The following is a 23,188-nucleotide window of genomic DNA, read 5'->3' as shown; positions in this document are numbered from 1 at the left end:
TCAAATAAAACTTTTGAAAGGCCATTTTACTGAAGGTGACATATCTTTTTGTGATTGCCAAAAGCCAAGTCATTTAAAAAAGTACAATGAAGATAAAATTACTGACTCTTAACAATATAAAGGTTAGAGGAGTACATATGATATAAACAAATAACATTCTCACTGAATTAAAAACTACAAAATAGAAATTTACCAGGAACTAGTTGTGGTACACACATAATTCATAATTGAATCCAAAGAAGTGAGACATTCAGCCAATCATTTAGAAGTTACAGTTATATAACTTACAAATATCTTTATATATCCATAGTTAAAGTAACTGAACTATGTAATTTTTGTGACAAAGCTGATGATGAATTTAAAAATAAATCTCATCATGACAGTATACACTTTCTTTGGATTTTTAGAAAATTCGAGTCTTTAAGGAACTACCCCGAAATCAACCTAGTTCCTACAATGACACTGACCTTCTTTGGTAAGTGAGTCCTCATAGTTACATTGTGTTCAAAATTAGCTGTAAATCTCTGATTAAAGTATTCAATGGTGAAATGTCATAATTTTCAGTTTTTTAAGCTTTTAGAGAATTGCAATTATTAAAAACCAAGCGTGTAAAGAACACATTAAAATTTAAATCTAAAAATTAGAGAAATTAAAATTAAAACATGAAAATACAATTAGTAAAATATTTAAATTTTGAGTTACTATAACTATACTCGGAAATATCTTCATTTGTGGAAAAACTTTTTTTTTTTTTGAGACAGAGTCTTGCTCTGTTGCCCGGGCTAGAGTGAGTGCTGTGGCATCAGCCTAGCTCACAGCAACCTCAAACTCCTGGGCTTAAGCGATCCTACTGCCTCAGCCTCCCGAGTAGCTGGGACTACAGGCATGGGCCACCATGCCCGGCTAATTTTTTATATATATATATTTAGCTGTCCATATAATTTGTTTCTATTTTTAGTAGAGACGGGGTCTCGCTCTTGCTCAGGCTGGTCTCGAACTCCTGAGCTCAAACAATCCACCCGCCTCGGCCTCCTAGAGTGCTAGGATTACAGGCGTGAGCCACTGTGCCCGGCACATTTGTGGAAAAACTTTTAAAACATTTTATTTGAAGTATATTATACATACTAAAAAAGTACATATATCTTAAGGCTGTGCTGTCCAATATGGCAGCCACTAGCCACATGTGACTACTGCACACTTTAAATATGACTAGTTTGAGTTGAGATGTACTCTAAGTGGAAAATACACACTGGATTTCAAATACTTATTACAAAAAAGGTAAAATCTCTCAATAAATTTTTATATTGATTACATGTTCAAATAATATTATTTTGGATATACTGGGTTAAATAAAACATAATATGAAAATCATATTATTTCTTTTTCTCTTTTTTTTCCCCTTGCAATAGCCTCTCAAGAACCCAATCTTTTTCTGCTTTTTAATAAGGCTTCTAGAAAATTTTAAATTACAGCATATGGCTTGTATATTAATCCTACTGGGCAGCATTGTCCTAAAATAAAGCTTGACAAATTTTCACAAATTGAACCTGCCCATATAACTGGAATCCGTATGAAGAAACAAAAACAGTACCAGCATCCCAGAGGCCTCTTTTCTCACTCCAGTAACTAGCCCTCCTCCTCCCAAGGGTACACCATAATCTTTACTTCTAGCATATATTAGTTTTGCCCACTTTTAACTTTTATTAATATATAATGGATTCATATAGCATGTGTTTTATACTCTCAATGTATTTTTAAAATTGACCCATAAAAGGTATGTTAATTGAAGTTTTTCATTCTCATTATATTTCTTTGTGTGAAAAAATGCACTTAAATTCTACTGCTAATGGCCACTTGGGCAGTTTACAATTTCTGGCTATTACTAATAATAGCTAAGTGATCCTTCCGCTTCAGTCTTCCTAGCACCTGGGACTACAGGTGCATCCCACTACACTGGGCCATTTTTTAATTTTTTGTACAGATGGGGTCTCGCTATTGCCCAGGCTGGTTTTAAACTCCTGGCCTCAAGGGATCCTTCCACCTTGGCCTCCCAAAGTGCTAGGATTACAGGCTCACGTGAGCCACTGTGCCCAGCCCCATAAAGATGTATCTTTTATTTTGCTTTATTGTAAACAGATATGTTATTTTAATGTACAAAGAAAAACTTATTTTTGAAAACAAGTTTTTCAATGAAACTATTTTTCTAGGGCTAGCAATATAATAAAATCAATTTGTGGGTCAAATTTATTTTATACAATTTTAGTTATTTTAAACATCATCTTTTACTTTTAGGAAATTCCAGTGACAATAAGTAATATAGTCAGTCTAATTCTACATCAAATTATATTACATCATCAGTGATGTAACATTAACCATGAACTTAGGTGAATTTTAAAAAACTGTTTTTGGTTCATTCAGAAGAGTTACTTATGTCTGTGTGATCAGTGGAGAGAAGCAAAGCTGTGCCGGGTCACAGATGTGGGGCTACCAGCCAGGCTCACTCCCTAGAGATGGGGCCCATTCCAGCACAAGAGAAGGTTGAAATTATGCTTTGCAATTTTACACATTACTACATGGACAGATATTAGGAGAATAGTGGAAACCGTAGTATAAAGTGCTCAAGTACAAGCAGTAACAAAACCAAGAGTCTTCATTTAGGAACTGTACTGTATGCCAAGTACTGTGCTCTAGGCCTAGCCCTCTGCATATGCTATCTCACTCAACTGTCCACCATTTTGTGGGTATCATTATTGCATTTTGTGAAGAAATCTGAGGCCTGGAGAGATTAATAGCTTGCCAGGATCACACAGGTGGTGTCTTAGGTCAGGATGCCATAATAAGATAATTAAACTTGGTGGCTTGAACAATAGAAATTTATTTTCTCACATGTCTGGAAGCTAGAAGTCCCAGATCAAGGTGCCAGCCAGTTTAGTTCCTGGTGAGGGCCCTCCTTCTGGCTTGTAGACGTCCACGTTTTTGCTGTGTCCTCACATGGCAGAGAGAGATAGAGCTCTCTCCTGTCTCTTCTTATAAGGAAAACTAATCCTATCGGATCAAGGCCCCACCTTTATGACATCACCTAACCTTAATTACATCCATAAATGCCCTATCTCCAAATATAGTCACATTGGGGGTTGGGGCTTCAACATATGAATTTGAAGTTAGGGGACACAAACATTCAGTCCATAACAGCTGGTAAGTGGTAGGGCCAGGATTCACATTATACGACTATGAACTTCTCCTGCTCCTAACTTCTACACTTCATTGCCTATTTTACTTTTATTATCTTGCCAATGATTTGGGGACAAGGAGAGCTCTTGGGGACAAGGAGAGCTACAGAGAAGTGCTGACTGATGAATGAATGGTTAAGATCACCTGCTCTGAAATTTTTACAACATTATGTAATACCTATGATCATACTAGTTTACTATCACAACAGATGGCACTTACTTTGTAGTGACATAGCTTAATTTATGGACTGGGGAAAAATAAGGCTTGGAAAATTCTAACTGAAAAATGCTGAGGGTTAAATTAAAAATTTTCACCTATCATTTTAATAAAATAGTTTTAGAAGTCATTTTTCCTTATGTAAATTCAATCTGTTTTATCACTTCTTACAGAAATAGCCTTCTAGATTGCTGACTGTTTATTATTTTTCTTTCTTTCTTTTTTTTTTTTTTGAGACAGAGTCTCACTTTGTTGCCCAGGCTAGAGTGCCGAGGCGTCAGCCTAGCTCACAGCAACCTCAAACTCCTGAGCTTAAGCGATCCTTCTGCCTCAGCCTCCTGAGTAGCTGGGACTACAGGCATGCACCACCATGCCCGGGTAACTTTTTCTATATATATTTTTAGTTGGCCAGATAATTTCTTTCTATTTTTAGTAGAGATGGGGTCTCGCTCTTGCTCAGGCTGGTCTCGAACTCCTGACCTCGAGCGATCCACCCGCCTCAGCCTCCCAGAGTGCTAGGATTACAGGCGTGAGCCACCGCCCCTGGCCTATTATTTTTCTGTAAGAGTAGGGGATTTCTTACCATTGTAGCGGGGATTCTTTTCTTTTGATTTTTAGAGATGAGGGTCTTGATATGTTGCCCAGGCTGGTCTTGAACTCCTGGCCTCAAGGGATTCTTCCTCCTCAGCCTCCCAAGTAGCTGGCACTACAGGCACATGCAACCATGCCTAGCCAGGGATTCTTTCTTAAGAATTTTAACTTTGAATCTTAATTTTGTTAAGGTTTTATTTTTTGATCAGTTGATAAGAAAATTTTCACATTTGGAGAACAATATGGGAAGAGACAACAAAGAAACAACAACAAGAGAGCTCCTTTTCTTTTTTTTTAAATATGTTTTAGAGATGAGCTCTCACTATGTTGCTCAGGCTGGTCTCAAACTCCTGGCCTCAAGCGATCTTCCTGCCTCAGCCTCCCAAAATGCTGAATTACAGGTGTAAGCCTCTGTACTTGGCCTATTCTTTTTATTTTAACTTTATCAAGAAGATTAATATCTAACAATTAAAAGATATTAATACTTGCTAATAATCAGAAGCTTTTATGTCTCCTTTCAGTAATTTGAATATGTCATCCTACTATTTTCTGGTCTCCATAATTTCAAGTGAAGTCAGCTGTTAATTTTATTGTGTCTCCCTTGTATGTGATGAGTCCTTGCTGCTTTCATGATTCTGTCTTTCACCAGTTTCACTATGACACATCTAGGTGTGGATTTCTTTGTGTTTATTCTTCTTAGAGTCCACTGAGCTTCTTGGATAATGTAAATTAATATTTTTCATCAAATTTGGAAGTTTTTGGCTATTATTTATTAAATATATTTGCTGCCTTTTTCCTTTCCTTCTGAAACTTTCATTACATGTATGTTAGTATATGTGCTAGTGTCCCACAGGTCTCTGAGACTATTTATTTTTCTTGGTTTCTTTTCTTTCTGTTCACTAATTCTTTATTTCTATTTCTTTCTTTTAGACACAGGGTCTCACCTTGTCACCTAGGCTGGACTGCAGTGGCAACATCATAGCTCACTGTAACCATGAACTACTGGGCTCAAGTGATCCTCCTACCCCAGCATCCCAAAGTGCTGGGATTACAGGTGCGAGCCACCATGCTCAGACAATTCTTTCTTCTGTCAGCTCATATCTGCTGTTGAGTTTGTGAATTTTTTTCAGTTATTGTACTTTTCAACTCCAGAACTTCTATGTGATCCTTTTTTATAATTTATATCCCTTTATTGATTTTCTGTGTGAAGGGTCATTGCCATGATGATCTCCTTTAATCATTATAGGAATGCATTTCCCTTCAGTTGTTAGAACATATTTATAATAACTATTATGAAGTATGTGTTACTAAGAATCAACAGTTGGGCCCCCTCAAAGATAGTTTCCATTGCCTGCTTTTTTCCCCCTGAATCACACTTTTCATGTTTATTTCCATGTCTCATAATTTTTTGTTGAAAACTGGACATTTTTTAAATTTATTTTTTATTATTATTTCATCATATTGTGGAAAACTGGACATTTTAGATAACATACTGTAGCAACTCTGAATTCTGATCCTTGCTTCCAATTTACTGTTGCTTTTTACTTGTTTAGTGTCTTGCATGGAGTAATTCTGTGGTCTGTTTTTCCCAGCAGTGTGCAGCCTCTGATGTCACTGCTCAATTTTTGCTTTTCTAGTCTTGCTTTCTGGGAGGCTGCCCCTTGGTCAGCATAGCTTAGTTGTCAACCAATAATTGGTCAGAGGTTTTGCTTAAACACCTTGAGCCAGCAGGCTTCTGTCTTTTGCCATCAGACTTGTGTGTGGCTTGGGGAATGCTTTCAAAGTTCAGGGAGTTTACCAGTTTGCCCTGTGTTCAGCCAGGGATTAGAAGCTTCTGTGTTCTCTTCAGAGCAGGTGTAGCCTTGCACATGCACATGGTTTTCTGGACCACTTGAGTGCAAAGTAGGGCCCACTTTAGCTATCTCTTTCCCTGGATCTCTCTTATAAATTTCTGGCTGGTCTGCCATTTTGTTGCTTCCTGCAGCAGCATTAGCTTTACCAGATTGTTTGCCAATGAGACATCTGGCATTTTCGACAACATCCCTGGGCATGGATTTTTTCCAAGCTCTGCTTTGAATAAAGTCAGCTCTCCCTGATACAAGAGCATAGCTGCCAGCCTTCATGGCTTGCCCTGCCTGCCCAGGGTAGAATCTGAAGGACCACAGAGCTGGGGAAGGGATGGGAGCAGCTCTTGACTAAAATACCACAGACTGTCACTGATCTTACTAAAATTCAATAGCTTTGCTTGAATAAATGCCTCTCAATTTATGTCCTTTGCAAAGACCTTAAGTGGGTGTTTTGTTTTTTTTTTACAATTTTTGTCCAGTTTTGTAATTGCTTCATGGAGAGAGAACTTGCTAAGCTCCTCACTCAGGCATTCAGAAAGTACTCATACTGTTTAAAGATGAAGAACAGGTATTAAAAAGAGCCAATAACTGGACCCTGAAGCCCCCACTGAGCAGACAGTGAAATTTAGAACCACTGAAGAAAAAATCTTCCCAAAATTGGGACCAGATTTTGGGTCTCAACATCTTCAGGATTCCTCAATATGACTTAAACATAATACTTTCTATATGTGCTCTTAAGGACTAAGTAAATAGGTTTCTAGACAGAGGCAAGATTAGGGGCTAAATAAAGGAACCACACTCAGGGGAAAGCCTGAAGTCACCCTACCTGGGCTCGCTCCTCATCAAACTCCAGGCAGCCCATACCATCCAGTCTCTGGAGATCAATCCAGCCTTTCCAGATAACACAGACTCCATTCAGAATCATGGGAGCCTTCAAATATACCTAAGACACAGAAAAGGACAAAAATCACTGAAAAGCCATCAGACATATGAAAATCAAAGAACTAAGCTTACTTATATAAACTCTGTAGTTTTCCTTAAAAAAAAAAAAGAGGAATACAATTATAAAATTAAGAATTATAAGAAAGTGTATCTATAAGCCATAGCCTCTGATCATATTCTACAAATTTATTTGACTTAGTTACATCTTATTTTAAAAATAATTCTTCCATATTGTTTTTAAAAGGAAGTTTTTATAGGATTTGTAAAAACTGTGGTAAGGTGGTACTTGAAGAGCATTTTTGTTCTTCCAACTGAAGCTAGGACAATCAGACACATCTGATTTTTGAATTTTGGGTATAAAGATATAAAGATGGAAAACAAATGAAACCCATTATCCTCTGAGGAGGAAAGCATGCACTGCTTCCCTCAACTTGGATCCCTGCAGCCACCCAGGGTCAGGCTCTTTATATTTCCCTTCAGTTTCACAATCTACCTCAGGGCTTGCTGATAACTAATCCTTTTTTTCTTTTCTTTTTTTTCCCACTCCTTAGCCAATGTTGATTTCTACTGCTTTTAGCCAAAGAACCTTACCTGATATAATAACATTTATTGTCAGATCACATTAGATAATGCGTGGTTTATCCTTAGGTGTTCATAAATAATCCAGGGCAAAACACTGCTATCTTTGATAGGGAATTTAATTCAAGCTATTTCACAGTCTTTTAAATATAGTAGAAAGTCTAAGGTCACATGGTTTAATTATATGTAATATCACTCATATGTCGAGAAACTGATAAGTTAACCCAAAATCTAGTTATTTAGACTCACTGTTGAAATTCTTAAATCCTATAACAAAATCTATTAAAACTTAATAAAAACATCAAACAAACAAACAAACAAACAAAAAAACCCAAGCATCTGGAACTATTAAGAGTTGGGACTGTTTATTCCTCACATGCAGTATTAGATAAGAAAATTAGCCAGACTTCCTGTATCATATCCAACAACTATCTCTGCTTATACATTACAGAAATATCTAAAATGAGCATCCTGGGATGCTATTACATCTGAAGTCACTGACAAAATAAATATGTTCACTATACTTTATGCACTGAGGTTAAAAAAGGATATCAATAAATTTTAGATCTTAAAAATTGCTGAAACCAAAAGTATCTCTCATCTTGTAAATCTGAGAAAACTCTTATATCTTTGTGCTTTGGAATTGATTGAAGTTTTAGAGTGCTATTAACTTTTCTTCTGCAAAAAAATAACCAATTTATTCACTATTTTTTTCAAGTAAGTAAATAAACCTACAGCAAAAATCACTTTAGATATGATTGCCAAATTCAGATAATTTCTGATTAGCAAATTAACAAATTAATTCTTACATTGGCTCAAAATATAATTGTTCTCAAGAGTAATTAAGGATCCATCCAGAAAGGATAGTGCTAATGCTATTATCCTGAGGTGAATATTTTATTGTAATACAAGTGAAAAACATAAATTTATGACAGTTCCTATAATCTCCTTCTACACTAACATCACACTATCCTAACAGTTACTTTTTTTTTTTTTTTTTGGAGGCAGAGTCTTACTCTTGCCCGGGCTAGAGAGTCATGGTGGCAGCCTAGCTCACAGCAACCTCAAACTCCTGGGCTCAAGCGATCCTCCTACTGCTTCAGCCTCCCAGAGTGCTAGGATTTACAGGTGCGGACCACCACGCCCAGCCCTGACAGTTACTTTTTAAAAACATTATTTCAGGCTGGGTGCAGCAGCTCACGCCTGTAATCCTAATACTTTGGGAGGCTGGGGTAGGAGGATCACTTGAGGCCAGGAGTATGAGAACAGCCTGGGCAACATAGCAAGATCCGGTCTCTACAAAACAAAAGAAACACAAAAATTAGCCAAGTGTGATGGTGCACACCTGTGGTCTCAGCTACTTGGGAGAATGAGACAGGAGGATCACTTGAGCCCAGTAATTTGAGACAACAGTGAGCTATGATGATGCCACTGCACTCTAGCCCAGGCAACAGACAAACAAACAAACAAAACCCCCCAAAATCCTCACATTATTATTATTCTCTACCTCATTTCACAGGAACTTCTGAATAAAAATCAGCATAGATTTTTATCATTTACTACCTTGAAAAAGATTTCTAAAATGCAGAGGAAGCAGGACTTAATGAGTTGTAAAAACTGTAGGTTATCAAATATATCTTTATCAATTAAGTTTTTCATTTACCTACACCAAACGTATTTTCTTTGGATAATTCCAGTGCTTTGTGAACTAAAAACTGCCATTATTTATTACCTAAATAATTTGTAAGATGATTTCTCATTTTGAAGAAAAAGCTGGAAGTACCATTTTTTCTTTACTCAGTTCAGCAGGTTCTTCAGTCTTGGATCCTTCTTGTTTTTAGAGATGTTGAATAAGAATAACTGACTGCCAATAATTACAAATATGCTAAAAAATTATTCCTGAGGTACCTGTAAAATAAAACCTCTAAGATTTATACTTTCCTACTACATATTTATGTCATTCCTCTTAACTACTAATCACAGTCATTTTTGTTAAGGGCTTCAATAAACCACTGAACCAACTTCTACTTAAAAAAACAAAAGATTCCATTTCTCCTCCCATTTGGACCAAGGGAAATACTCTACAGTTATAGCTAAAACCGTTTAACCACATATTTCCTTCAGTTGTGATAAGTGCTCATTCCCTTCCACACTGTAAATTTGAAACTCCACCAATGTGCACCTAGTCTAACAAGTGACTATGACCCCCTCATGCTCGATATCTCACAAAACCTAAAAATAATACTCCTTTATATTTCATATCGATATAACTTGACTTACAGCATTGCTCATGAAGATTTCCACCTATCCACCTAACCTTCTAACAGGGGAAGAGAGTATGCAGTGGAGAGTAGAACATTTCATTTATCAACACACCTCATTTAAAATTCTCATGCTAATCATGAAGAGAACTGATAGCAGAGAAGGGTCAACTTCATACCACTTATATTCTTCATCAATGATTTGTGTCTTTTACAACTGAAGATATCATAATCTCTTAGCTTAGTCATATTAATGTCCATAGTCAAAAATATTTTCCTTATGAAATTACTAAATTTTTTAAAAACCCTTTTATTACTTCTTTATAAACATTCTCTCATTACAAAGAATACCACTGGTCTGTTTGGGAAATTCCTAAATGGCTTCAGAAAATGGCTACATTTTTTAATCAAGACCAGTGTCTGGAATCATAATTAAAAATAATATTTAGATGATCCCAGTGATTTATTTAGATGTTCTTATTCAAATAATTACACTTTTATGTGTAGATCTTCAAAGTAAATGTTTGGTGCTTTTATGCATTCATGAATACCAAACCTCAAACTATAAAGAAAATAAAATCCTGTCTCTTAATAGTTTGGCATTTTGTAATGTAATTCCATAATGTCATTTAAACACAAAAACATTTTTCACTGAAAATGATGATGCCTTATTTCAAACTTTAAAAAGAAAATTTATTAGAATATGACCTAGGGATTAAACCCATTGTCCTAGAACAATAAAATATTTTATACAAAATGGATTTTATAAAGCCTTTAAAATGAGTAAACAGATGCAGCTAATCACACACAAAAACCACATACAAAAAGCTTATCTTTCCAAAGTAAAATATCACAGAATTTGTTTGAGACTTCACAAAGTGTTCAAAAGTAACTACAGACTGGGTGTGTTGGCATGTGCCTGTAGTCACAGCTACTTGAGAAGCTGAGACAGGAGGCTAGCTTGAGCTCAGGAGTTTAAGGCTGTAGTGAGCTAAGATTGGGCCGCTGAACTCCAGCCTGGGCAAGAGGGCAAAATCCTGTCTCAAAAAAAAAAAAAAAAAAAGTGACTATAGACTCATATTTTGTGTTCTTTTGTAAAAAGAGGTAAAAGTTCAACAATTTTTAATCAACTAAAGCTCTAAATATTGGTATTTGCAATGTTATATTCAATCCAAATTACACATATTACTTTATCTTCACATTCTGTTGCTTTAAATTCCCTATCATTCAAGCAGTAGAGCTTCAACAAAAACATGTTTGTACCATAAACAGTGGCACTATCCATACAATGGATTATTATTTGGTCATAACAAAGTAAATATTGATACATAACATGGATGAACCTTAAAAACATAATACTAAGCGATAGAAGCCAGGAAAAGGCCACATGTTACATGAAATGTCTAGAACAAGTAAATTTAGGGAGACAGGAGATTAGTGGTTGCCAGGGGCTGGTGGGGGGTGGAATGAGAAGTAATTGCTAATAGGTATAGGATTTCTTTTTGGGAATGATAAAAATGTTTTGAAATTAGACAGTGATGGTTACACATCTCTGAATATACTAAAAATTATTGAACTGTATACTCTCAAAGAGTAAATTTTATGGTATGTGAATTATATCTCAAAAAAAGTTTGCAACGATTTTTTTTCTTATCTGTTACATGTATGTGGCATCTATGAGATATCTAAATCAAGATTTTGAATATGCAGTTGCATATGGGATTCTGGCATTCTGAGACTACATCCGGGGCTGATGTTATAAATCTGGCAGCCATTAACAATACTGTGATATTCAAATCTAGAGGAAAGGAAGAGATGGTTCCCCAAGAAGTAAATAGGGGGAAAGAAGGGGACCCAGGAAGAACCTAAAGGAAATCCAACTTTTAGATGCTGGATAGAAGAAAAGAATGCAGTAGAGCAGGCTATGAACAGCCAGTGAAGTAAAAGGAAACATATAAGGAGCCCAGTGGCTTAAAGGTTAAGTTATAGGCCCCCATGTAAAAATTTCCCTGTTGGCTGCATTTGATATCTTAGTATTATGCTATGGGATCTTAGATCACTCAACTTTTAGTACTGCTTTTATTTAAAGCAGGAGTTCTTAATCTGGAGCTCAGACAACCTACAGGGGTTTGGGTTTATATAAAGATAAGTTTCAAGAAGACCAGAAACCTCCTGAAATTCTGTGTAAAAATGTGTTTGACCCCATGTGCATTTTTCTAAGGCAGTCCATTGCTTTTATTAGATTTAAAGACTGAAAGATTCACTTACGATAGTAAAAACTCCATTTTCCCCCTTCCCTCTCATAGACACCAAGGGTATTCTAGCACAGAGCTTGAGAGGTGGTAAATATTTTCCATTTAGTAAATGGACCAAACTTCTTAAGTAGGTAAAAATTAGTAATCTTGTGTTTTGAAATTTGAGTGCCAGAGGAAGGGTGGGAGAGAACCCAGACAATTTCTCATTTATTAACCTATACAAACAGTTCCTTCCTTGAAGGTCTGGAGGCTACTAATTCCAACTATCTAAATTTAGAATAAGCAGGGGCATCCTAAACTGCCCTCTCCTCTACAATACTATGTACTTATAGAAAAGATCAAAGTTTCTAGCTACTAGGTAGTTGAACTAAGAGAAATTGAAGGGATAGCAGAGAGTTCTCTTTTCTGAGTGATTCTAAAGAAGATAATTTCACGGCAATTAAAACAGAATAACTGTCGATTTGCCCAGAGCTAGAGCCCTATCTCTACAAAAATGTAGAAAAATTAGCTGGGCATGGTGATGCACGACTGTAGTCCCAGCTACTGTGAGCTACAATGACACCACTGCACTCTAGCCTGGGCAACAGAGTGAGACTTTGTCTCAAACAAACAAACAAACAAAAAACAAAACAAAGAAAAAACAAAAAAACCCTGTAGATTTGCAAACAAGACCCACATGCACCTCAGTACTGAGAAATAAAACCAATAAACACAAAAACCAAGTGTCAAACCTACTGACAAAAGCAAGCTGCCTAGACTTTACCCTCAAAAAATTCCTTTCAACTGGAAAAGATATTTTACTTACTCTGTAGTAAGTTGTTAGGAGTGTAAATGCTTGTGATTCTAGTCTATTTAAATCAAGGTATTAGGAAAATATAAAGAGGAAATGATCATTACTCCTTAGGCTCTCAATAAATATTTAAATAGTGATTAACAGAAGAGCAGAAAACAGCTAAAATTTAGAATTTTTTTTCTTGTAGCTTCTCTATACTAATTTCCATTTGAAAAGATCTACCTACTCAACAAATGTTTATTACCTGTCAACTATGTACAGGATATGGTCATAAAGGAAGTGGGGATATAAGATGAATTTTAAGGTTATGAGAAGTTCTGTTGACAGTAAAATGTAAGAAGCTGGACTTAGCAGCTTTGCAACCTCCTTTTAAAGATCACAGATCTAACAAAGTTGCATATAAATATGGGACTAGGAAATATTATCTGAAGATTATCTCCCCCAAACATCCATAAGATTCATCTGAAAAACCAAAGGAATATAATGAGTTCAGTAAAGTGGCTGGTCATAAATAAATATATAAAACCAACATCTTTCCTATATTACAACAGTAACAATTTAGTGAAAAGATGGAAAAACTTATTTTAAAATAGCAATAAAAGTATCAACTACTAAGAATAAGCTTAATAAGAAACGTATGCTCTATAAGAACATATCAGATTTCTGAAAGACAAAAAAGATTTGAAACACTAGGGAGATGACATTCTTGAATGGGAAGACTAAAAATGCCAATTTGTTCCAAAGTAATCTTTATTTTAACGACATTCCAATGAAATCTTAAAATAATGTTTTCTGGAATTTGAGCAATAAGTCAACAGTTCATATAAAAGAATCAGACTATCCAAGGAAATATTAGAAAAAGAGTAATTTTTTGCCCTTTCAGATATTAAAACATAGTAACAAAATCAATAAATGTGTGGTAGTGCTGTAGCATTCAGAGACAACTTAATGAGAATCAAAAAACCCCAAAATGAAACCAAGTATATAAATACTTAATATATGAAAAAGGCAACACTTAAAATCAATGGTAAAAGGATATTTTACTTAACCGGTGGACTTGAGAAAATTGGCTAACCATTTGGTAAAATTGAGCTCAGAACAAAATAAATGGCCAAAATTAGGAAAAAATGTTCATTAACAATAATCAAATATGTTAAAAACAAGATAACTATTTTGAAACAAATACAAAAATAAATTGAAAAAAATTTTAACAATGTCTATCAGGAAGGAAACCAGGTTCTATTATTATACATTGTTGGTGGCTAAGGATTCTGGGAAGGCATTTGGGGGAATAAGTGTGCATTTTCCTTTGACCCAGAAATGCCATGTCCATAAATGCATCCTAAAACTTAATAAAGGTATACACAAAATATTTGATTGTACGGATGTTCACTCTCAAGGGTTTCTTTTTTAAATAACAGCAAAAGATTAGGAATAACCCAGATGCCCAACGATAATGAGTTGAATAAATAAATGTCCAAAATGAAAACTATTTAACCTTTAGAAAGCATGCTACACAGGACGATATTTACAACATGCTGTTAACGGAAAAACAGACAATAAAATACTAGGTAAAGTAAATCATTAAGCCGACACACATACACACACAGTTGATTCTCATTATTTGCCGGTTATGTTCTATAAAGTCTCCACGAACACTGAATTAGAGAACACTAAACCACTGTTCTTAGGTGAAATACAGAGTTAGGTTCTTTCCAGCCTAACCTCCTCCTCAACTGACCAATATGTAAGCTTGTTTTACACTTTCTTCAATATATATTGTCAATTCATTAACACTGGACTCATGGCAAACAGCACTATAACTCATGTCTGAAGGAAACTTATCTTAACATACATATTTTCTCCATAAGGCACATCACGGCCTTCTTAAACTTAGGAACACCAGAATAGCACTTCAACACTATGCTCGGGGGCCATTTTAAATAGTGAAATCACCAAGAAAAGGCATAAAAATGTGGAAAATGTGGCACTAAATAAAATTGGGTAAGGACACTTGTTTACAGTATGAGAGCTGAAACAAGAAGGCAGAGCATCGCCTTTGTCCAACCTAAACGGGCAACATGATCTGAATGTGACTCATTTTTTTGCCACTCTGCACATGTCTGCAAATGACCACAAATGATCCTCATTATTTGTGGATTCTGTATCTGCGAATTCATCCACTCACTAAAATGTATTTGTAACCCCAAAATCAATACTCATGGTGCTTTCACAATGATTCACAAACATGCCCATGTATATGTATTTATTTTTTAAAAGAAAGGGAATGTTATCATTGTGCTTAACTCCAAGACAGCATGGGAACAGTGAAAATAAAATGTGCTTTGGAATCACATAAAATCTGGGTTTAAATTCTAGCTCTATCAAGTGTATCTGAGACAAATTACTTATATTTGCTTATTAAGTCTCAGATTCCTTACATATAAAATCAGGGTTAAAAAATACCCCCTTCATAGGTGATAGTGAATACTAGACAAGTCAATGTACCTAAAACTTGTGAAACATGGAGAACACCACAAAAACACTCATTGCTTACACACACATTTCTACCAATGTTTTACACAGTAATTTCTTTCCAAGAGAAAGAAGCCATTTTTTCCCAGACAACGTTCCTACCCACAGACCAATGAATCAGGAGACTGGGATGGCCATAGGCACCCAAGCAAACAAGATTTTCCACTGAAGAAGTATGCACCCTACTGTTTAGTTGTTATCATTTCTGTAGTCTATTTAACAGATTCCTTTAGAAGATACTTGGTTCTGACTCATCTTCCTTTAGCCACATGTTCTCCTTGTTCATAAATGCAAAGTCAGCTGCTCGACTGTCAGATAATCACTACAGTCATTCAATCTCTTTTGCCTCTGAATCATAATTGGATTGCACGTAAGTGTAAAATTAGCTTCTTCTATAGTGATTTAATATAATTTACCAATCTACTTCTTCCATTTCAAAAGAGAAATCATAAAATGGAAAACTACAGAATGTGTCTGGAACTTAATAGATTGTGTGTATGTGTATACAAATATAAATACATGTTCAATAATGAATGTTTCCTAGCCCTCTGGGAGGCCGAGGCAGGTGGATCACTTGAGGTCAGGAGTTCGAGACCAGCCTGAGCGAGATCCCGTCTCTACTAAAAAAAAATAGAAATAAAAATTATCTGGCCAACTAAAAATATATATAGAAAAAATTAGCCAGGCATGGTGGCGCATGCCTGTAGTCCCAGCTACTTGGGAGGCTGAGGCAGTAGGATCGCTGAAGCCCAGGAGTTTGAGGTTGCTGTGAGCTAGGCTGACGCCATGGCACTCACTCTAGCCCGGGCAACAAAGTGAGACACTGTCTCAAAAAAAAAAAAAAAAAAAAAAAGAATGTTAACCAAACTCAGACTTTTGTCGAGAATGAATGAGACCTTATGTCACTAATGTGCTCTCTATATAATTATTTCAATTTGATTTCCCTGTAGTTTTCTTTTCCTAAATGAAAAGCTGAGCCAAGATAAATTCTCACTTTTATGCTTCAGTTGCAGTCCCTTGTTCCCTCTGAAGCTATGCAGGGCAGTAAAAACCTATCAGTTATATCCTCAGATAAAAATACTGCACCCAATAAACAAGAACAGGATGCTACCAAAATAGGAACATTTGGAGAATAAAAAAGAGCTGTAAGAAATTAAATATATGATAGCAGAAATTATGACTCAATAAAAGGCTCTGAAGATAAAGTAGAGGAAATCTTCCAAAAGGTAGCCCAAAGACAAAGAGAAAAGATTAACAGGACCACTGTTAGTCTAGGGGGTCTAACATCCAAATAGCAGATGTTCCAAAAAGAAAACAGAGAAAACATAAGAAAGGAAGTCATCCACTAAATACAAGAAAATTTCCTTATGAAGGACAGAAGAACCTAGTATGATAGCAGTACACTAGACATAGAAGACACTTAGTTTAGATTCAAGAGACAAGCATTTTGAAGATGGTTATCACCAAGATCCTTTATAGAGGCAGACTCTTGCTCTGTTGCCCAGGCTGGAGTGCAGTGATACAATCATAGCTCACTCTAGCCTCAAACCCCTGGGCTCAAGCAATCCTCCCACCTAGGCCTCCCAGAGTGCTAGGACTACAGGCATGAACCACTGCACCCAGCCTATGAGGGTCTTCTAAGGCATCTCTGTCCAATAGAAATACAGTATAAACCACAAAAGCAAGCCTCATATGAAAGTATAAATTACTTATTAGGTATTTTTTTAAAGTAAAAAGAAACAGGTGAAATTAATTTTAATAATCTTACTTAACCCAACAGATCTAAAATATTATTTCAACAAGTAATCAACATAAAAATTACTGCAATATCTTACATTCTTTTTGGGCTTTTCTTCCAGGTTTGAAAATCTGGTTTGTATTTTTTTGCGTATATCACACTGTCAATTCAGACCAGCCACATTTCAAGTATTCAACAGCTACATGTGGCTAGTGGCTACCATACTAGACATCACAGTCAGTTCTAATGTACTACAAATGTTATTTGAGTAGCAGGTACATGCATGTTCCTTTTCTTATTATTCCTAAAACTTAACATATTTTGTAATATCTATTCTTGTATTTGTAAGATACAGTTAACAAATGAAAAATGACTCAGCAGAATTTTTAAGAGGAAAATGTATCAAATCCAACAGTCTTTCCCCACCCCCCTCATCCATGGTCTTGCTTTCTGCGGTTTCAGTTACCCACTGTCAACCATGGTCCAAAAATACTAAATGGAAAATTCCAGAAACAAACAATTCCTAAGTTTTAAATTGCACGCCATTCTGAGTAGCATGATGAAATCTCTCACAGTCCCACTCTGTCCCTCCAGGGACATGGAATCAACCCTTTGTCCAGCATATCTATGCCATATACGCTACCCACCCATTAGTCAGTAGCCATCTTGGTTATCAGATCAACTGTTGTAGTATCACAGTGCTTATGTTCAAATAACCCTTATTTTGTATTATAGCACATTGCTTTAATTATTCTACTTTATATTATTAGTTGTTAATCTCTTATTATACATAATTTATAAATTAAACTTTATCATAGATATGTACATATAGAAGAAAACCATAGCATATATATATATATATATATATATATAGATGGTTCAGTACTTTATCTTGTAAATATCCATGTGTTTTAAGTTGAATCATTTATAATAAACATCATTTTTCAAAAGAATACTCCACCTAGAAACACTCCTGGTCCACTATCTGGAAGAACCATTCCTTCTGTGAGCCATTTGAGAAGATGCTTATGCACCAATTACACCCATACTCTGAGATATACATGGCTTTGTTAAGCAGAGAACATTTCTATCTAACCTAAAATTTGGTAATTTGCAATATGACTTATATTCTTACATAAAATTTTTCTTCATGAAGGTATATTTAAAATATCTGATGGCTTTCTCACTGTATAAAAATGTAATGTTCCATTAGCCTAAGCATCACAAACCACTATAAACTTGAATGGTGTGAGACCTTGAATGCTATTTTTGGCCTCTCTCCATCTCTATGCCTCTACTTTGAATTCACTTTGCTTAAAGAAGCCTCCACACTACCACAGAACAGCTCCCTTCATTTCTTAACTCTCTCTTCCTAATACTTTTTCACTCAGGTTTAACTAGCATTACCGTCTTGCGTTTATATAAGTTCTTTACAGCTTTCAAAAGTTTTCTAAGTCCTATTTGACCTTTACAACCATCCAACAGGAAGGAAAATTTTAAATGAAGACATTAAAACTGAGAGAGATTAAATAATTCACTTGCAGGTCACACAGCTAATAAGCAGTAAAAGCCACATCCAGAATTCCTGACTCTAAACATTCACCTCAACCCCAGCTGCATTTATAAACTGTATTTTTAATGTTTTCTAAGTATTTCAGGGTATATGAAAATAGAGTATGTACTTCTCTAAAGAATATACGGGGACTGGACAGTCAATTTCATGGTTAAATTCACAGCATCTATACTCCTTACCCCCAAAAGACAGCTAGCTCACTAGTTCTGCTGTCTTCATTCTATAATTCAAAGTAAACAATGTATATTTATGGGAGTCTTGAAATGTTCTGACCTATGAGGTATAAGTGAAAAAAATATAAAATTAAATTATAAAATTATTCCTGGCTGGGCGCGGTGGCTCACGCCTGTAATCCTAGCACTCTGGGAGGCCGAGGCGGGTGGATTGCTCGAGGTCAGGAGTTCGAGACCAGCCTGAGCAAGACCCCGTCTCTACTAAAAATAGAAATAAATTATCTGGACAACTAAAAATATATATAGAAAAAATTAGCTGGGCATGGTGGTGCATGCCTGTAGTCCCAGCTACTCGGGAGGCTGAGGCAGATGCTGTGAGTTAGGCTGACGCCACGGCACTCACTCTAGCCCGGGCAACAAAGTGAGACTGTGTCTCAAAATAAATAAATAAATAAAATAAAATAAAATAAAATAATAAAATTATTCCTGTTTCATAATTAAAAAAGAAATCACGAAATAAAAGAGTCAGATGTTATTTACTATAGTCCATTCCTGAGAGTCAATATTTATTGATTGATTGATTGATTGATAGGACCTCACTCTGTTGTCAGGGCTAGAGTGCGGTGGTATCAACGTAACTCACCGCAACCTCAAAAACTCAAGTGATCCCCCTGCCTCAGACTCCTGAGTAGCTGAGACTACAGGTGTATGCCACCATGCCTGGCTAATTTTCTTTACATTTTGTACAGAGGAAGTCTCACTATGTTGCTCAGGCTGGTCTCGAACTCCTGGCCTCAAGCAATCCTCCCACCTTGGCCTCTCAAATTGCTAGGAATAAAAGCGTAAGCCATTGCATCTGGCCTAAATTTTAAATCTTTAAAATATTACAGCTGACTTTACATAACTATCAACAGAAAATTAACACAAAAGAATTGATATGTAGTTTTCCAGCAGCCTGATTATAAACACGAACATTCACAAGTCAGAAAAACCATTTACATTAAAGGTTAAAAACAAAAAAATGATGGTTAAAGGTTGTTTTGAAGAAATTAAAATGAAGTCTAAAAAGACCACATTAAAATATTTTAATCTACTCATGAACTGATTGGCAATAAAAAATATATATTAATGGTTATTCACTCTAATGGGAGGAGTAACTTAGTGGGCCAAAATAACTTTATATAAGATTTTGTAAGGTGGGATGTGGACTTTGGAACAACTTACTAATGATTATTTATTAGCAGTAGTGAGGTATACTGCAAAGAACCCAGACTCTGGGGTAAAAACAAACTGGATCTGGATTCTGGCTCTACCTAGGAAATGGAGTACATGGCTTTTGAAGCTTTACTTAGCCTCTCTGGCCTCGGTTACCTCAGCTGTAAAATCAAGCTATTGCCAGAGAGATGTGCTCTAAAATCAAATAAAAGACCTCACTATATAGGGCAGGGTTAAGAGAATTAGCGATAATGTAAACTACCCAGCACAGTTCCTGGTGGTGGTCATCACCATAAAAACTGGTTTGTAGTTGTCAAAATGTATTTAAAATGGCCCAGAGTTATGAAATGTTCTCAAATTAGATAATGGCAATGTTTGCACATTGTGAATATATTAAAAACCACTCAATTGTGTAATTGATGAATTAAGATGAATTTTATTTCAATTTTTAAAAATGGCCCAGAAATGTTCTGCATAGCAAAGGGATGGCAACGCAGGATTAAAAAGCCAGCATGAATAAGCAATACTCACAAAAAATTTAGAGGGTTCTTCCAAAGGGCTCATCATTTAGAACAATGTTCTCCAAGTGAGGCCAGACACTTATTAGAAATTATCAATTGTGTTACCCAGAACAAACTTTGAACATCCGTAATATGGGAAAAATATATGTTTGAAAGTATCTAAATTCTTCTAATGGGAATATTAAAATCACATGTTTCTAGGCTATCCTTTTGTTTTAATCTAAAGTTTAACCTGCCTTTATATCTGAAGTTTTAAAATGCTAAAGGGTTCAACATGTTGCATACATGAATAAAAAAAGGTTTTCACCAACAAAAACAATCTGCCAACCATTCCCAGACTCAGCCTTTTCCTTCTTAGGATACACAAGACAGCACTGCATCAGAGCCCTGAAAGCACAGCAATACTGCCAAGAGGCACATTTTAAATGTTATTTAAAATTCTTGGCTCCTAAAGACACATCAATTTGAGAAGGCCCAGGTTAAACAGAAAAGCTCATGGTGGATTTTAATTTCCAACTGTTTACACTGTATACATTCATAAAAGAAGGTAATACTAATTAAATTTCCTACTATATCACTGTCTATCATGTTAGCTTGTGGCCTTTAATTCTCTGTAGAAAACTAAGTATCAAAGAAGTGATATCAAAGAGAAATCAAAGAATGATACCAAAGAAACAAAGTCTCTGAGCCTGCTCAAGCTAAGCAGCATTAAAATTTATAAATGTTTTCTTATCTGTAAAATGGGGATCATAAAAGTATCAGAGAGAGAGAGAGAGAGAGAAAGAGTGTTGTGTGTGTGTGTGTGTGTCAACTGGAACAGTATCTGCAAAGGGACATGAAGGAACTTTTTAAGGTTATGGAAATGTTTTATATCTTGACTGTGGTGGTGGTTTCATGACTGACTGTACACATTTATCACTGAATTGTATACTTAACAGGTGAATTGTATGTAAATCATACCTCAACAATGCTGACTGAAAAGCTGCAATTACAAGAGAAACTTAGGAGCAGTAAAACTAGGAAACTGCAACTCTATTCAAAAATTAATTTCTTCAGTTGATAATATTTCAATAGTCTTTACCCTGGCAGTATTTGAATTAATCACTAAAAAGTACTGACTAATGGCTGCTGGAAAAAAATACTGGGGTAGAAAGTAGAAGCAAGGAGGGGAAGAGTTAAGGATGCTCTTCTCACACGTATTATTTTTATTTTTTATTTTTTTTGAGACAGAGTCTCGCTTTGTTGCCCGGGCTAGAGTGAGTGCCGTGGCGTCAGCCTAGCTCACAGCAACCTCAAACTCCTGGGCTTAAACAATACTACTGCCTCAGCCTCCCGAGTAGCTGGGACTACACGCATGCGCCACCATGCCCGGCTAATTTTTTCTATATGTATATTTTAGTTGGTCAGATAATTTCTTTCTATTTTTAGTAGAGACGGGGTCTCGCTCTTGCTCAGGCTGGTCTCGAACTCCTGAGCTCAAGCAATCCACCCGCCTCGGCCTCCCAGAGTGCTAGGATTACAGGCGTGAGCCACCACGCCCGGCCTCATACGTATTATTTCCACCGGCTCTCATTTGGAATATATACGTCAGATAAGGTCAAGACTGAAATTTTCCCCTTTATGCTAAAATGTAAATAATACAATTCAAAAGAAGGAAAAAAGAAAGTACACAATCTTTAAGTACTTCTGAGGTACATTTACCAATACACAAATTCATGTAAATCTAACTGGAAGGTACTATGACACACTAATTTTAAAACAATCTGGTTTTTCAGAAAGTCAGTCAACTTTCTCTCCTAGATTTAAAATAACTGAAGTAAAACCTTTTCTTTAAAAATATAAGCCCACAGCTTCCAGTTCTAAATTTTATGATTTAGCTATTGTTAAAGTATTATAGTATACTTAAAATATATTTTTAAGAAACAGATTAGTTATTTCAATACACTAAATAGTCAAAACCCAATTGCTGAAAAATATACTTCATATTTTAGTTTAATTGAAATACTTAAAATCTGGATGTGACAAGTTAGTTGTGAAGTTGCCTCAATTTCCCTTGAGGAAAATCACATTCCAAAGCTTTACCACAGATATCTTTTACTTGGAATGACTAAGCTATCTAAAAAGGGGAAGAAACTTGTTGATCTTAAATAAGGATTTCTCAAAGCTAACATCAAGGAGTCCTATAAACTCTGCCAAATTGTGAATGGTATATAAACAGAGACAATATTTATCTTGGGACAAAGATCATGCAGACAAGTAAGCAAAAAGTTCTAGAAGAAGCAGAGTCACAGACCTTTGGAAAAAGCCATTTAGAATAAGATTCTATCCTCATTCATTAAATCAAATGCTATTAAATTTTGCTTTGCCATTTTATGCTCATAAAAATGAATGATAAAAAGATTTCTGTTTTAAGTATAAAAAGTCCAGAAAGGAAAAAAATAAACTTATCAGAATTTTTAAAAGTACTTACTCTAATGACATACACTTTATAACTACTTCTCAATGTCTGATATTAATGTTATGTGACTATCAATTAAAATTATAAGTTATAAATAGGAATGTAGCAACTATTAAAAAAGTTTAACCTCTCTGGGGTCAATGTAGTAAAACTAGAAAGCATATTTAATTTCCATAGAAAAAACGGTGAACAAACATTAGCACTGTAAAGTTCATTTTTCAGTTTGTATTTTTCATACCCTTTATCTTTATACTCACAAA

General features: G+C 35.5%; 1 protein-coding gene across 2 annotated transcripts in view; it reads right to left on the bottom strand.

Moving 5' to 3' along the window:
- Positions 1 to 23,188, bottom strand: part of CBFB (core-binding factor subunit beta) — a 53,296-nt gene that overhangs the window by 17,433 nt on the left and 12,675 nt on the right. For both annotated transcript variants that reach the window (XM_045533449.1, XM_045533450.1), the window contains exon 4: positions 6,712 to 6,828. In XM_045533449.1, coding sequence (XP_045389405.1) covers positions 6,712 to 6,828 — 117 coding nt within the window. The remainder of the gene's footprint in view (positions 1 to 6,711; positions 6,829 to 23,188) is intronic.

This window comes from Lemur catta, chromosome 20 (assembly GCF_020740605.2).
Source record: "Lemur catta isolate mLemCat1 chromosome 20, mLemCat1.pri, whole genome shotgun sequence".
NCBI lineage: Eukaryota > Metazoa > Chordata > Mammalia > Primates > Lemuridae > Lemur > Lemur catta.
This window is presented reverse-complemented; position numbering and strand designations above follow the sequence as displayed.